The sequence below is a fragment of the Eumetopias jubatus genome, unplaced genomic scaffold (assembly GCF_037043125.1).
Source record: "Eumetopias jubatus isolate StellerSeaLion01/CBP00866 unplaced genomic scaffold, mEumJub1_p1.0 scaffold_10, whole genome shotgun sequence".
In the NCBI taxonomy this organism is placed as follows: domain Eukaryota; kingdom Metazoa; phylum Chordata; class Mammalia; order Carnivora; family Otariidae; genus Eumetopias; species Eumetopias jubatus.
Window position 1 is genome coordinate 88487748 of NW_028274816.1, and position 13952 is coordinate 88501699.

Below are 13952 nucleotides of genomic sequence, written 5' to 3' on the forward strand. Positions count from 1 at the left end.
TAAAATATATATATATGTATATATATATATATAAATGTTGTTCTTCTGAAGAGTGGTGGTGATCCCATGGTGGAGGAGCACAGGGAACAGGGTAATTAAGATAATCTGTAAATCAGGACAAACAAGGACTAAGAACAGTGGCAGCAGATAAGAGTTTCTCATAAGGAGTATAATACCCTATTGCTAATAGAACAAATGATTATCTTTAATAGCTAAACACTTTAATGTGTATTAGACAAAAATACTTTCCCCAGTACGTTCAGGATTTCAGGTATTCTCACTCAGGCTTAAACTCCAGGAGCTAATGCTGGGGTTAACCCACCCTGCAGACCACAAGGGTGCAGCCAGGGCATTTTGGCCTGCCTGCGAGGATTTTCAGCCTTCCAAAACGGGACCCTCCTTGCGAGTCTCCTCAAAGGTGGAGAGGAGCCTGGCTATCACAGTAACTCTGCTGCAGGACGAACAGGAAGGCGGATGGGGACTGTTTGTATGGTTTGGATTCTCTGCCCACTGCTGGAAGACGTGTTTGTGAATTCATGCTGCTGAACTGGAAGCAAAACCTAAGCACTGCTGCTCACCCAAGGGGCTCCTGCTGGGACCGCAGAAGGTACGGAGCATGGTTTGGGGAGACAAAATCAAGGAGGCTGTTTTTAACATGGCCCATCAAGTTACGAGCATTCCTGTTCTTTTTCTCGGCTTTGTGAAGAGAAGAGCAGTTACTCCTGCCTCATGTCTACAGGGTGCTGGCTTCAGCAGCTCAGGCTCACTCGTCTACATAGTTTGGAGAATAATCTCTAGTCTTGCTGGATGAAGCCGTGCATCCGCCAGATCACATGCATGACTGGGAGTGGCTGTGCAAATGAACCTTATCTTGTAGCGATATTTGCATGTACAAGTAATAAATGTACCCTCATAAACCAGAGTTACATTACTCTTGCAAGTGGGAGCTATGAAGTGTATCCCTTGATCGTGCGGAGTTTGTCTGGACCCGAATCCCAGAAAAGAATCCATGGTTGTCAGCTGACCTCAACAACTCAAGACTATTTGGAACATCATTATGAAGAAATCCTTAAAAGACTTGATGAAAGGTCTTCAAGCATACTCCCACCCCAGATGGCAGCACTGGGCAGACAGGAACTCTCCGTCTGGCGGTGGCCTTTACCAAGGAACTCCAGAATCCAGAGACACTGCCCATGGCTTCTGCGAAGTCCCCTGATCATTTAAGAATCCACGCTCAGTATCAAATTCAAAGACCTCAGTTAAGACTCTTCTTTTTCTTCTTTCCTGCTACCTGTGAGTTAAGATTCTTGGTATTGATCATGTCAGATTAAAAATCCTCTTTTGAATGCTGGATCCTACCTTTGTCTTAAACGTGGCAAAACGAAGCAGCTCTCCTTTTAGGGACTGGTGGGATCATTATTATGTCGTTCACTCTCGTTAAGGAACTTATTTTCAGGGATGTAAAATATGTATCATGACATAAATTTAAAACATTTATTGTGATATATAAATTAAGTGAAACCTTTTCATTGTTCTAGCATTCAAGAGACAAGTGACACTAGTTTATTTACAGTAGTGGTCAAAGTGTGGAGCAGGCTGTGCTCTGGGAAGACTATTTACAAAACAGGTAGTGAGCTGGCCTGTGCAGAGGGCCACTGTAGCCCGCTGAGCCGGACTTGAGAGTTTGGGGAAGTGCGCAGGAGGCCATCAATGAGGCCATCATAGACAGCATTGTCCTCTACCTTGGCAGCCAGAGGGTTTCTGACCTAGACAAAGGACCAAGGGGGAAGTGCAGGGAGAATCCCTCCCTAAGTGCCTCTTTTAAAGGGCATTTGCAAAGAATGGGCACAAAGCCCTTTCAAAATGAAAGCTACAGTTTTTGGAATTTCAATGACGTTCTTAGTAATATTAGACTAAAATAACCAAATGCAGTACTCTTCCTCAGCCGTAAATTTTTCCTTATGGAGAATTCTAGTAAACCTTTCCCTTAACCATGAGCAACTGATGCAGAATTAAATTACTCCCACTGGGGATAATTTGAGAGGGAGACAGACTGGGGGCTGGGATAGAAAAGGTAGATAAGGCAGAAGATAGAGCCAAAATTCAAGTTTTGAGAAGACAGAAGAGACGTACAAATAAATACATGCTTGCCTTACAACAGCACACCCGCTTGTTTGTGGTTTTGAAGGAGCTGGGACAAAACAGGGACTGATCTCATGTATTTGGCGAGGATATCACAAGCAAAGCTAAAATACGTGTATGTGTGTATATAAAGCAAACAGGTAGATATAAACAGATCTATGATAGATAATCAACCCCTGTGTTGGAAAAGGGACTGGAGCAAAAGTTATCCGCCTGTGCTATCCAGTTACTATCTATCTTTTCTATCGAGCTACTGTCTAGGGGCCAAAGCAGAAGCCATAAAATTAGAAAAAAACACTGAATATTTTGATGGGGGAAGAGACACGGAAAACAAACCAGCCAAAAACAATCCTAACAAAGTAAAAAGAATGTCAGAGTATTTCACAGAAATTCTTAGGAAGGGATGGGGTGGGATTCTGGAAGTTTCTAGGACATAAGCAGAAACCATTTGTTCACTATTATACTCAAGATGAATAAAAAGTGATTTAAAATTCTGTTTAGTGTGTGATTTCATTTTAATCAGCTTAAAAATATATTAAGGACTTTTCATAGGCTCACCTGCAACTCTGGATCCACCTTACTTTGCTTTTGTTTTTCACGCCTGCCAAGATCTGGTCAGGGACCCAAAAAGGGCCTGATGTAGGCTCATTTTCTGCCACTTCACACATACTCTTCTGGATCAGTATGCATGTAGCCTGGTATCTTGTATGGATGAATAATAAAATGCCAAAGCTTAGAGAATAATTTTAGGGAGAAAGATTTAAAAGTGAGATTATTATTTACTGAGAACTAACAGATAATTATTTAAAACATTTTAGTGATGACCTTTGTCATCTTCATGCCTCCCTGAAAACCAGCAGCCTTTACGAGCAAACAAACGGAAGTCTATTCAATCACTGTCACTCTTGAGAGCCAGCCAAAGAAATGTCCACCCAGAACCAGACCTGTCCATGTTAAAAAAACGGACTTCCTCTGTAACTGTTTTAGATTCCAATAATTTTATTCTTTTCACTCCCTCTCCCCCAAACCATTTTAAATTGTTAAATCTGCACTGCAGGTGTCCCCAGCATACGCTCCCTGGAGGCTCCAAGCTTCCGTACTCGGTGTCCAGGTCATCACTTACGCCAACGCTGCAGCTCTTTGGATAAACAGACAGAAGTATAAGGATCCACAAGGCCACTCCTAAAGACTGTTTCTGTCTCTTGCCTGTGCAGATCATTCCGTTTCCCCTTTGTTTTACAGATTCAGAAATAAAGTCTTAGGTGCAATCAGAAATTTCTCCTCAGGTATCAACCAACTGAGCCCTTTCAGACAGGTAAGCCTTTAAGGGGAGGCCTTGTCCCTGGGAAAGCAGTCAAGGTTTTTAGGAGTCTCCATGTATGCAAGGCTGATCAGAAAGGAACTCTTTCTCATGGACAGGTGGATCACACACCACCTACCAGCTCCCCACCAGCCATGTGTAGGAATTTACCGAAGTCCCATTTCTGCTACTTGACCTGCTCTCCCACTTACTAGACACTGAATCAGTCAAAAAATCCAATTCGAGTCAAGTCCTTTTTTTTTTTTCATTTAAGTAGGCTCCACACCCAATATGGGGCTTGAACTCACAACCCTGGGATCAAGAGTCACATGCTCTACCAACCAAGCCACCCCAAGTCCTGGTATTTTAGAAGTCCTTTTAACCATTTGTGAATTACACTGGTATTAATGGTTGTCCTGTACTTTTACACAAAAAGTTTTCAGAAAGCGACTGGGCTTTTTAAATTTTTTTTAATTTTTCTTGAGTTTTTTTTTTTTTTTTTTTTAAGATTTCATTTATTTATTTGACAGAGAGAGAGAGACAGTGAGAGCAGGAACACAAGCAGGGGGACTGGGAGAGGGAGAAGCAGGCTTCCCACAGAGCAGGGAGCCCGATGCGGGCTCGATCCCAGGACTCTGGGATCATGACCTGAGCCAAGGCAAATGCCCAAGGACTGAGCCACCCAGGCGCCCCTGGGCTTTTTTTTTTTTAACTGTGGAAAAATACTGGGCTTTTTTGATACTCTCCTCTATACAATGGCTTTTAAACATTTTAACTATAAAAATATATTTTTATAAAGCAAGACTTTAAAAAAATGAGAAAAGTCATCTTAGACTAAAAGACAAATGAAGTTCAGACATTTTTCCTCCTGGTAAGACCTGATGCAAGCTGAAACTCCCAACTGGAAAGATGTTTTTGTTTTACGTGGTGAAAGTCACATTAACTAAGATTTCTGTGACCCTCAGACACATGAGTGAGAGCTGTATGGTTTCTCCTCCGCTGTTGGGGTATAGAGCTGTTTGGTTTCAATGCTAAAAAGAAGTTCTAAGGCAGGAATTAAGGGTGCTGATCTGGCAGGCAAACAACTTTCAGAGGAGAAAGCACAAGACCACCAGATCTCTAGGAAAAACCTCACGTGGAGCACAAGAGCAATTATGTAAATTCTAGTCAAATCTTATAAAGTTCATTATAACCATAATCTGTAATAAAAAACCAAAGGCAGTGGCTCATTCATGAGGGCATGTCAGATAATGCAACACTATCCTATAAAAAGCAATTCGGAGAGTCCCCTGGAGGTCCCTGTAATGGGATGTGACCTGGGATTTTGGCTAAAAATATCAAAAAGGCTTACTCAGATGCCTGAAACTCCAGCCGCACCACAGGACGAAGTACCCCGTAAAGAGCATGGTGATGCCCCCAACTCCGCTTCTCACCGTGGTGCTGCACCTGATCCAGCCTGTTTAAAAAGAAACATGTCTGGTTGCTATGGTGAGCTGTAACTAGTGGCCGCGACCTGCCAGTTATGCAAGTTCTCCCGGTTAGCATGGGTGCTGGGCTTGTAATGCACAGACTAGACATAGCACCACATAGGTATTTCTTAAACAGATGAAAAGGCTCAAATCCTGAAGACCACAATTTTAATACATTTAGTTATTCTTGTTTGGAGAGTTCAGTCACAATCTTGAGTTGGGAGATTAAAACAGACTGGTTAACTCGAGGTGTAGAGTTCTCCTGGCTCTGGGACTATGAAGGTGGGCAAGGGAGAGATGAGGGTAGGTGGGAGGGGGCACAGGACAGAAATGAACTCTGTTCCAAAATGGCGGCAGCTGTTCTGCCGGCTTTGGTGCTCTTGATTATGTCAGATTCCAGGGCAAAAACAGACAAAGAGAAGAGAAGGAAGCCTACGCACTGGTCTCCTTATCTCCTTCCCTTAGCCCTGCTGTAACAGCCATGGCTAAAGTAAGAGAAACTTCTCCAAATGCTTGGAACCAGCAACACAACCCAACAGTCCGTGACTCCAGCTCACCTTTCTGGACAGCTCCCAAGAGCCTCATCAGAGACAAGTTGGAGGTTGTAAGTCTGGTCGGGGGTTCCAAACTCCTGAGAGCAGTCGAGCTTCTTTCCAACAAAGGAACTATGGTTCCAAACAGAAGGCACTGTGATCGTTCATCAAGATTCAGGCTTTTTCCCGCCACTCCGTGCCCACAGTTCCCAGGGCCAGGCTGCAGGAAGGGGATCTTGGTTGTGTGGGCCTGCAGCTAGCTAAGTGCCCAAAGTCAAAGCCGGTGATTCCCAGTCAGAAAGAGGTTCCTCAAAAGGCTGAAGGAGCCCCTGGGGATCAGGACTCGGAGATGTTTTTTGATCTGATGAACATACCGTGCAGCTGATCCAGGTGTACATGCTTAATGAAATGACCTGTCTACATTTTCCATTTGCTAAACATTTTAGCAGAAGGCAGGACTTTCTACTATCATAGTACCTACTACTCCTTGTCACTACATGTACTAGAATCAACATGTGTGCCCTATGAGCCCCACTATTACTGACCAGCCAACATTTCTCATTTATGTTTAACACGTGAATAATGAACGTAGAATCTGAAGGGAGGGTTTAATGCTATCTATTTACAGCTTTCCTGCACCTGTTTTTGTTTAGTGATAGGCAGGGAATCTCTACTGTTGCTGGTTCTCTGGTCTTGGTGGGGTTCATTGGGATAAAAGATAAATGAAGCAAATATTTACGATAGGTTTAGCAGAGGAGGTAAAGGTTGCTATGGATGTAAAAATGCTATCCAAATACTTGTTACATTAAGGAACAATGAGAAAAACCATACTGGCTTCCAAGAAATTACACGGAAAATAATTATTTCGCCAAGGTGAAGATTAATCTCTTAAAAAACAAAGCACATGATCCATTCTTCTTGGAAAAAAATGGAAAAAGATGGGAAGAGACACTTATGTGAAAACTCCAATTATAGAACCATTTCCCCTGCCATGTCAGGAACGGGTTGGCCCCTCAACTCTGTTCCTTCTCCAGCCAGCAGCCTCCTTCATTAAGAGTTCAAACTTGTGTGAACATTATCAGTTCTGGCCCTAAGCTGGGCTATAAAAGAGCCTGAAGCCCAGGAGAGGCCAGCTCAGAACCCACAGAAGTTCTGTTAGAGCTTCTCCAGTTCATCCTTCCTGCTACTCAGGGACCCTGGGTTCTGATCTACATCCCTTTCGGCCTGGCTGTGGGCCCAAGAATGCTAACACCCACTGCCATCTCCTGTCCTTGACCTGCTAGTGTTGACGTCCTTACATCCCAAACCTAGTGACAACAGCTCTGCTCACAGAAACGCCGGAACCGTCCCGTCCCTACCTTGGGTACCTCTAACACTTCCTATCACCTCTCTGGCCTGGCTGGAACTCTGGACATGTGACTTGACTCACCCCTTAGGTCTCTCTGGCTGTTGTCACATGTTCTTTTATGTAAAAACTCCCCTTTCAGGGCCTCCTCTACTAGCAGACTCATCCTGGCTCGTGCTGCTCCTGTTCTGCCCTGATCCTTCCCCACATGTGCCATCTCAAGCATCTCACCAGGACAGTTTATTTCTGGAAATGCTATTTGATGAGAGAATGGCCTTTAAAAACCCATGACGCAGGGCGCCTGGGTAGCGTAGTCAGTTAAGTTTTAGAGTCTTGGTTTTGGCTCAGGTTGTGATCTGAGGGTTGTGGGATCAAACTCTGCATGGGGCTCTGCACTCAGGGCAGAGTCTGCTTAAGATTCTCTCTCTCTCTCTCCCTGCCCCTCCCACTTGTGTTCTAAGATAAAAAAAAAACTTAAAAAAAAAAACCACCAAAAAACACCTAAACACATGACCCTGTAAGCTTTCATTTTTTTTTTTTTTAAAGATTTTATTTATTCATTAGACAGAGAGAGAGCACAAGCAGGGGGAGCAGCAGGGAGAGGGAGAAGGAGAAGCAGGCTCCCCGTGGAGCAAGGAGCCTGATGCAGGGCTTGATCCCAGGACCTTGGGATCATGACCTGAGCTGAACGCAGACGCTTAACCAACTGAGCCACCCAGGCGCCCCAAGTTTCCTCATTTTACCTTCTGCTATCCCCACCAGCCAAATTTTGCTTTCTGTAGTTCCATGAACTGTGTTTTTTCCAACTTCTCCCTCCCTTCCCCCCATCTGCCGATCCCCCCATCCCCTATGCTGGGTCTGAGGCTCCCCGCTCCAGTGGCCTCCCCAATACCAGTGGTACTCTAAAACTTGGCTGCTCTGCAGAAACACTTAAGACGTGTTTGAAAACAAGATCGTTAGACCCTACTTCAGGATCAGTCTCTGGGGATGAGGTCCAGGAATCTTTAATCCTATGTGAAACTGTCAGTTGTCCAGATTTGGGACCCAAGGACCTAGATCTCTTCAACTCGAGTCCTGAAAGCCTAGGCACCTGAATTCAGCCAAGGCTCAGCCAAGCATCCCCAGCTAAGCGCGTGCAAGGCTTGCCTTTGAACAAAGGAAGCCAATTTCTATTGCTGAGGACTCTTAAGGCACTATATTTGCTGAGTCTCCAGGGATTTAAATCCTGAACTTCTAAAATCTATTTTTGCTAATGCTGGGAGAACTGCTTTTTTTGGGTAGTAAGTCTGTGAAAATCCTTATTAAACCTCACAAGACGGCTCCTAATGCTGCCGAGTTCCATAAGCCTAATTCTTGTTCCTGACTTACTGAAACCCAACTCTGTGGTGTCCTCAGAACTCTCAGTCTGCCAAACTAATCAGAGTACTGCAGACTGTAACCAATAAAAGAGAACAGAAGAGCTCTGAACCTGGGGCGCCTGGGTGGCTCAGTTGGTTAAGCGTCTGACTTGATTTCAGCTCAGGCTCCGCACTCAGTGTGGAGCCTGCTTAAGGTTCTCTCTTTGACCACCACTTACTGTATGAACATGGGCACATCACTTAACATGTCAGGGGTTCAGATTCCTCATCTATAAAGGAAGGTGGGACAATGACTTCAGTGACAGTCACCTGAGTTGTCATGAAGGTTGAATGAGATAATAATGCCACATACCTAGCAGTATCTGGTACAGTCATCACCCGACCAATGTTAGTCCCCTCCCCTTCTCTGAAATGAAAAGTGCCTGTATCAGAGACATTCCTCAGCACTATTAAAGACAGTACAGGAAATAAAGAAGTCCCACTTGCCAGAGAGATTTGCCACGGGCCACTGCAAACCACAGAGAAGTGGAGATCTGACAACCACCTGTGTTTCTAGTTAAGGCGCACTTTCTGCAATACGGTTTAGTGGAGAGGGCGAAATGTGGTCTGAAAGAGACTGTGTTCTACCTGCTGCTCTACCATCTACTGGCAACATGACCTTGAACCAATCACTTATCCTCTCTGCCTATTTCATCACCTGCCAAACAGAGCAAAATCACTGCCCACCTCTCAGCGTGGCGAGGCTGAAATAAGAAAACGGATGGAAGCACTCTGAAAACAAAGCAACACAGATGTTAATAGTAATTCTATGTCAACATGGAGAAGGGGCTTGGGGATCCAACTTTGAACTTGAGACAGACTACAACTCTGGAGGTTAGGTCTGTTGGTAGGAAAATCGGTAACCACTAAAGCAGTCGAAGATGTAGCTTTAGCTAGCAACACTCTTCACTTACTACACTTCTGTTTTGACATCTTTAGAAAGAAATAATTACCATACCAAAAAAAAAATGCTTTTCAGACCAGAAGACCTGGGGTTTAGTGAATATGTAAAAATTTATAAAATATACCAGAGAGAGAAAATATGTCCCTTTTAAGAAGAGATGTTACAACTTTTCCGGGTGGAAAGCTATTCGGAGTTGCTACAAGTCTCCTGTCGAAGCTAAAAGCACTAGTAAATAATACACACACATGAAATCTGAATGCTATATTAAACCAACTGTGCTTCTAGAAACCTGAAAAAAAGAAAAACCTAAAGCTTCCTGGTGAAGAAAATGAAGAAACTTTATGTACTGTAACTAGAGGTAGTCCAATAACTGAAGGTCAGGTCATGCAGGAAAAAGGGAGGATTCCCTGAAATGCCAGGAACTTCCCAGCTCTCTGGGGCCACTTAAACCATTCCAGGCACTGGCAAGGAGCCTCCAGAGGGCTTCTGAGGAGACAGCCTCACAGTCTGTCTGTCTCTTTCCACAATCTCTTACTGGATCTCTCAAGACAGCTTGAACACCTGCCCAACATCTACTGGCCATGCCTCCTCCTGCTGTGAAAACGCAAGTGACCAATGTCACCGGCTGACCTGGCCTAGTCCGACCTTCAACTCTGCCTGGAGGGGAAAAGAGAATGATAAACACCACTGGTACTAATTCTGGAGCAAGAATTAATGTTTTCAGAACAATTTTAAGTCTGGTATACTGGAATGCCTAGGTAAAAATAAGCTGAATGAGCAAAAACAGGAGTAATCTGAACCTCATTAATTCAAAAGGCACAGAGCTGTATGGATGGGCTGGATGGCCCATGAAAATGAGCATGTTTACCTTTTGAGAGTCTCTCCTCCTGGGGACTGGTGAGCTGAGGCTTTTGGGTCATTGCATTCCAATACTGGGGCTTCCCTGGCAATACTCCTAGTCCAAGATAACCAGGATAGAGCTCTGGAAACCACTCCAGCCCCAAGGAGCTTGAAAGGGTCTGCCTATCAGCAATGCCAGTCTGACTGAAGGGGCTGTAAGAGGCGCGAGGCAGGATTGAATGGAAGGTCTGTTGGCACCCAGGGTGTGACACTTCGGGCCCATAGCCAGATTTGTGTTGCAGCGAGGCTCCTTCACTCTCTGTTAACACCTTCACAACAGGGACTCGGTTAAGGCTGCAGGCTTCTGCCTTCTCTTCTGGAAAAAATCTGACAGCCAGAGAGGCAAGGCTTTCATTATACGACCGTGACACAGGGAACGGCCCACTGCAGGCTGTCTCTCTTGGAGTGAACAAACTTAAACTGGGACCTTCATCTGGACCTTTCTTCTCTGTGGCTGAATCATTACTCCTGATGTTCTTTGCATCACCATTCACAGAAGCCCATTCCGGGATTGCTTTTACAGATACGCTTTTCTCTGCATTTCCTCTGCTCCCGTGTGCCTCTGTTCCAAGGTTCAGTCCTTTTCCTTGGTTCTCCCTGACTGGGATGTCGACTGCGCTAACTTTAAAATTTAACAATTGTGATTCCATGTTCTTTTCTTGAATCGCAGAGTCTCTAACATGAGAAGAGACTTCTGAGAGGTGGTCCCTGGCCTCGGACTGTCTCTCATTGCTTGACAATGATGTTTGTAGTCTTTCAACCCCATAATTAAGATTCATGGGAGAACTGTGATAATCACCAATAGGCTTATCTGGTAAATTTACTAGAAGCTTCTGTCTTAGGTGATCAATTTTGTTCAATCTTAAATCAGTAGAAGTGGTCTGAACATCACTGGGTAAAGCTGAAGAGTATTTTCTATCTTGAGTTGATGAAAAAGGTTCTACTGGGCCAAGAGGTAAAGATATTTCAGTTTCTGAAAGGTTACTTCTACTTTCCCCTGATGGAGGCAAATATCTGACAAGTTCTCTTTCAGGAGTGGTGTCCTCTGATGCATAAAAATGAGCCTTCGTTTCTCCCTGGAAAGTAATCTTTGGGTCAGTATTTTTCAACTTTTTGATGGAGCACTGAACTTGATTCTGGATGTCTTTATCTGCCTTTGTACTACCTGCTCTTTCCAAACCAACAGCCAATAGTGGAAAAGACTTTGTTGCCCGTTCTGGTTTGTCTTTTACCAAGTTGGTATCTCTCTTCTTACTCTCCGTCTCCAACTCTCTCTCTTTAGTGTTATTTAAGTCTGTGATTGGCCCTTTCATTTTTTTAGCGTGTGGGCGTGTAGCGAGCTTGGACTGACAAGCTTTCTGATCAGCTGGTACAGTTGATCCTTTCATCTTACAGTATGGTAAGTGGGATTTTAATCGTTTAAATGGCTTTTTACAGTAAGGACACACTTCCATCCTGGATGAGTATCACTCTCCTATTCCTGAAAAAGGTAAATGGGACATTATGAGGGGCACATAGTTGGTAATTACTAACATCTCATTTGTGTACCTTTCATGTGGAAGAACCTAGATTGAAGGAAGCTTTAAGAAATGTGTTTTGACTTATTCTTTTTCTTACAGAGGTAGAAAATAGAAGACACAGTTTTAAGATAAATATCCCTGGCTTCACTTCTGTTTACATTTCTTAAAGTCTTCCAAGAATCAATTGTTAGTAAAAAAAAAACAACCAAAGGGGTTTTCAACATCCCTAACTAGTAGATGAGGAAAGCCAAAACACTAATCTAACAAGTTAATGGTTAAATTAATGAAAGAAAAAGTTGTACAAAATACCAGTAAGGGGGCGCCTGGGTGGCTTAGTCGTTAAGCATCTGCCTTCAGCTCAGGTCATGATCCCAGGGTCCTGGGATTGAGCCCTGAGTGGGGCTCCCTGCTCAGCGGGGAGTCTGCTTCTCCCTCTGCCCCCCCCCCATGCTCTCTCTCTTCAAATAAATAAAGCTTCAATATACCAGTCAGATTAAAACGTTTGCTGTTTAAGGTTACAGCAAGTCAACTGGTTATTACAAGAGTATAAAGAAATTGTTAAAACCCCTCAAACACATCGTTTAAGGAAAGAATAATAAAGAGTAAAAACTCAGGCCAGAATCTGAAGGCTGTTGCTTAGAGTCATGGTTTTCAAAGTTGTATATGGAAGATCCACTTCGGTGCAAGACCTTCCATCATTTCAGCATGAGAAATGAAGCTCTAACACCATATTAATAATATGTGTATACACACATACATGTATGTGTAAAAGTGTTTATGATGTACAAATGATACATACATGGAGGGGACAGAGTCCCCAATTTTTGACTTAAGGAGTAAGTACAATGGGCTATCAGCAAGTTCATTATTTGAAATCTTTGTGATACTCACACCACGTAAAAACGTGAAAAAATACCATGTATCATTTGTACCTCTTTGAGCACTGAGCCTGGCATATGAGAGTTGAATGAATTCCTTTTCTAGACATAAATATGCAAATGCTATCATCATAGATGACTAACTGTGAATGTCTTCTGACTACTGAATAGGTCAAAAAATGAGACTAAAACCATTTACAAAATAAATACATAGAATCCTGGCCAATCCATTTAGGATCCTATATGAGCTCAGGCAAAACGAAGCTGTTTCCGGCCAAAGAACTTTAATTATTCTTACTTTAGAGGTACCCCTTGACAATACAATCAAAGTTATGGGCTGCTGACTTACAAAAATACCCACAACTGAAGCCAGTCCACGGGCCTTGGACTAATTAACTTTAGAAGGGGCTAGGGACCTCTTAGACATGTCTGCCTCTGCATTACTCCACCACACTTAATCCTACTGGAAAGATCCTGTACGCTCACGTGGTAACGTCTTACCGTGGGTGACTGACTACTTTCTTACTGGAGCTTCTCCAGAAGAATGCTAATTTTGTGGTTGTTTCTCTTGGATCTCCATGCCTCACGATCGCAGTTCCCGAGTCTGGCAGAACAAACTCGATTTTAACTGTCAGCCTGCGCGAGACACAATCAGAAAAGTAACTCGACAGCACACCCAGTGAATGGATGTGGCGCGGCACTGAACCAAGTACAAGCTAACTGGGTTATCCGCAGGACAAGTCCCCCTCGGTGCTCCGGCAAGCAAACAGTTAAGACCGCGCCCGCCTTCCGGGCGCAGAGCCCGTGGGACTCCTGCCAAACGCCTCCCCTCCCCCCACCCCGCCGCGGACTCCCCAACCCCTACCCGCCACCGCCGCGGTACCTGGCCCGCCCCCCTCCCGGCTCCCTCACTTTTTCCGGAAGCGGAGCCGCTGCTTCACGCTGAGTGGGCGGGGACCGCCGGGCTGCTTGAGGCACCGGGCTCTCCTGCCCTGCAGCCCCAGCCGGAGGCGCCGGAACCGCACGGACGCCGAAGGGGGCTCGTCCTGCCGCCCCGGGAAGCAACCCCCCCCCGGCTGGCCCGCCATCCGATCGACTCCCTCCTATCCCGGGAAGCACTCCCCCATCCCCGACCCAGGGCGTGGGCCACAGGACACAGCACGACCGGCCGCGACTAACCCAGAGCAGCATCCTCACCTCGCCAGGCGCGGAAGTTCCGGAAGCCCCCGCGACAAGCCCCCCAGCGCAGCCCTCGAGCCGCTTCCCAACTCCCCGGCAGGCACCCGCTGCAGGCCGTCTGCGCCCCTGCCTGATGCTTCTCAGCTGTGTTTTAAAAAAAAATTGTTACCGCACAGGGGCCTAACTCAAATACTTGTATCGTATTATGATGACGTAATTTAAGTTAATTTAAACCTGGCTTGACTTTTATGCCGTCCCCGCTCCGCTGCGAACAGGCGAAAGCTCAGGCCGCCTCTCGTGAGGTCCTCTCTCCCAGAAGCTCTCAGTCACTCCTCCCCACTCCGAGCCCGCCTCTTCCCGTGGGCGGGGTTACCGGTCGGCGCGG

At 45.1% G+C, this 13952-nt stretch overlaps 1 protein-coding gene across 4 annotated transcripts; it reads right to left on the minus strand.

Moving 5' to 3' along the window:
* Nucleotides 1-3117: 3117 nt before the first annotated feature.
* MTNAP1 (mitochondrial nucleoid associated protein 1) lies at nucleotides 3118-13885 on the minus strand. 4 transcript variants are annotated; one of them, XM_028112914.2, is made up of 7 exons: nucleotides 13802-13885; nucleotides 13586-13711; nucleotides 12890-13024; nucleotides 9959-11470; nucleotides 5469-5576; nucleotides 4794-4898; nucleotides 3118-3280 (listed from the first exon to the last, which is right to left on the minus strand). In XM_028112914.2, exons 4-7 carry the CDS (start codon nucleotides 11442-11444, stop codon nucleotides 3258-3260), a joined length of 1722 nt encoding a protein of 573 aa, XP_027968715.1. In that variant the 5' UTR covers nucleotides 11445-11470; nucleotides 12890-13024; nucleotides 13586-13711; nucleotides 13802-13885; the 3' UTR covers nucleotides 3118-3257. The 4 variants fall into 4 exon arrangements, with proteins under 4 accessions (XP_027968715.1, XP_027968716.1, XP_027968719.1 ...); XM_028112915.2 differs by having other exon boundaries at nucleotides 13586-13879; XM_028112918.1 differs by lacking the exon at nucleotides 13802-13885 and having other exon boundaries at nucleotides 13568-13588.
* Nucleotides 13886-13952: the final 67 nt, after the last annotated feature.

Excerpts from the sequence above, each read along its gene's own strand:
- MTNAP1 (XM_028112914.2), bottom strand. The coding sequence starts at position 11,444 with ATGGAAGTGTGTCCTTACTGTAAAAAGCCATTTAAACGATTAAAATCC. Across the intron at positions 4,899-5,468 it reads CTTGGGAGCTGTCCAGAAAG|GCTGGATCAGGTGCAGCACC; the intron begins GTGAGCTGGAGT and ends CTTTTTAAACAG. Across the intron at positions 3,281-4,793 it reads CTGGAGTTTCAGGCATCTGA|AGCTGCAGCGTTGGCGTAAG; the intron begins GTAAGCCTTTTT and ends GTTTATCCAAAG.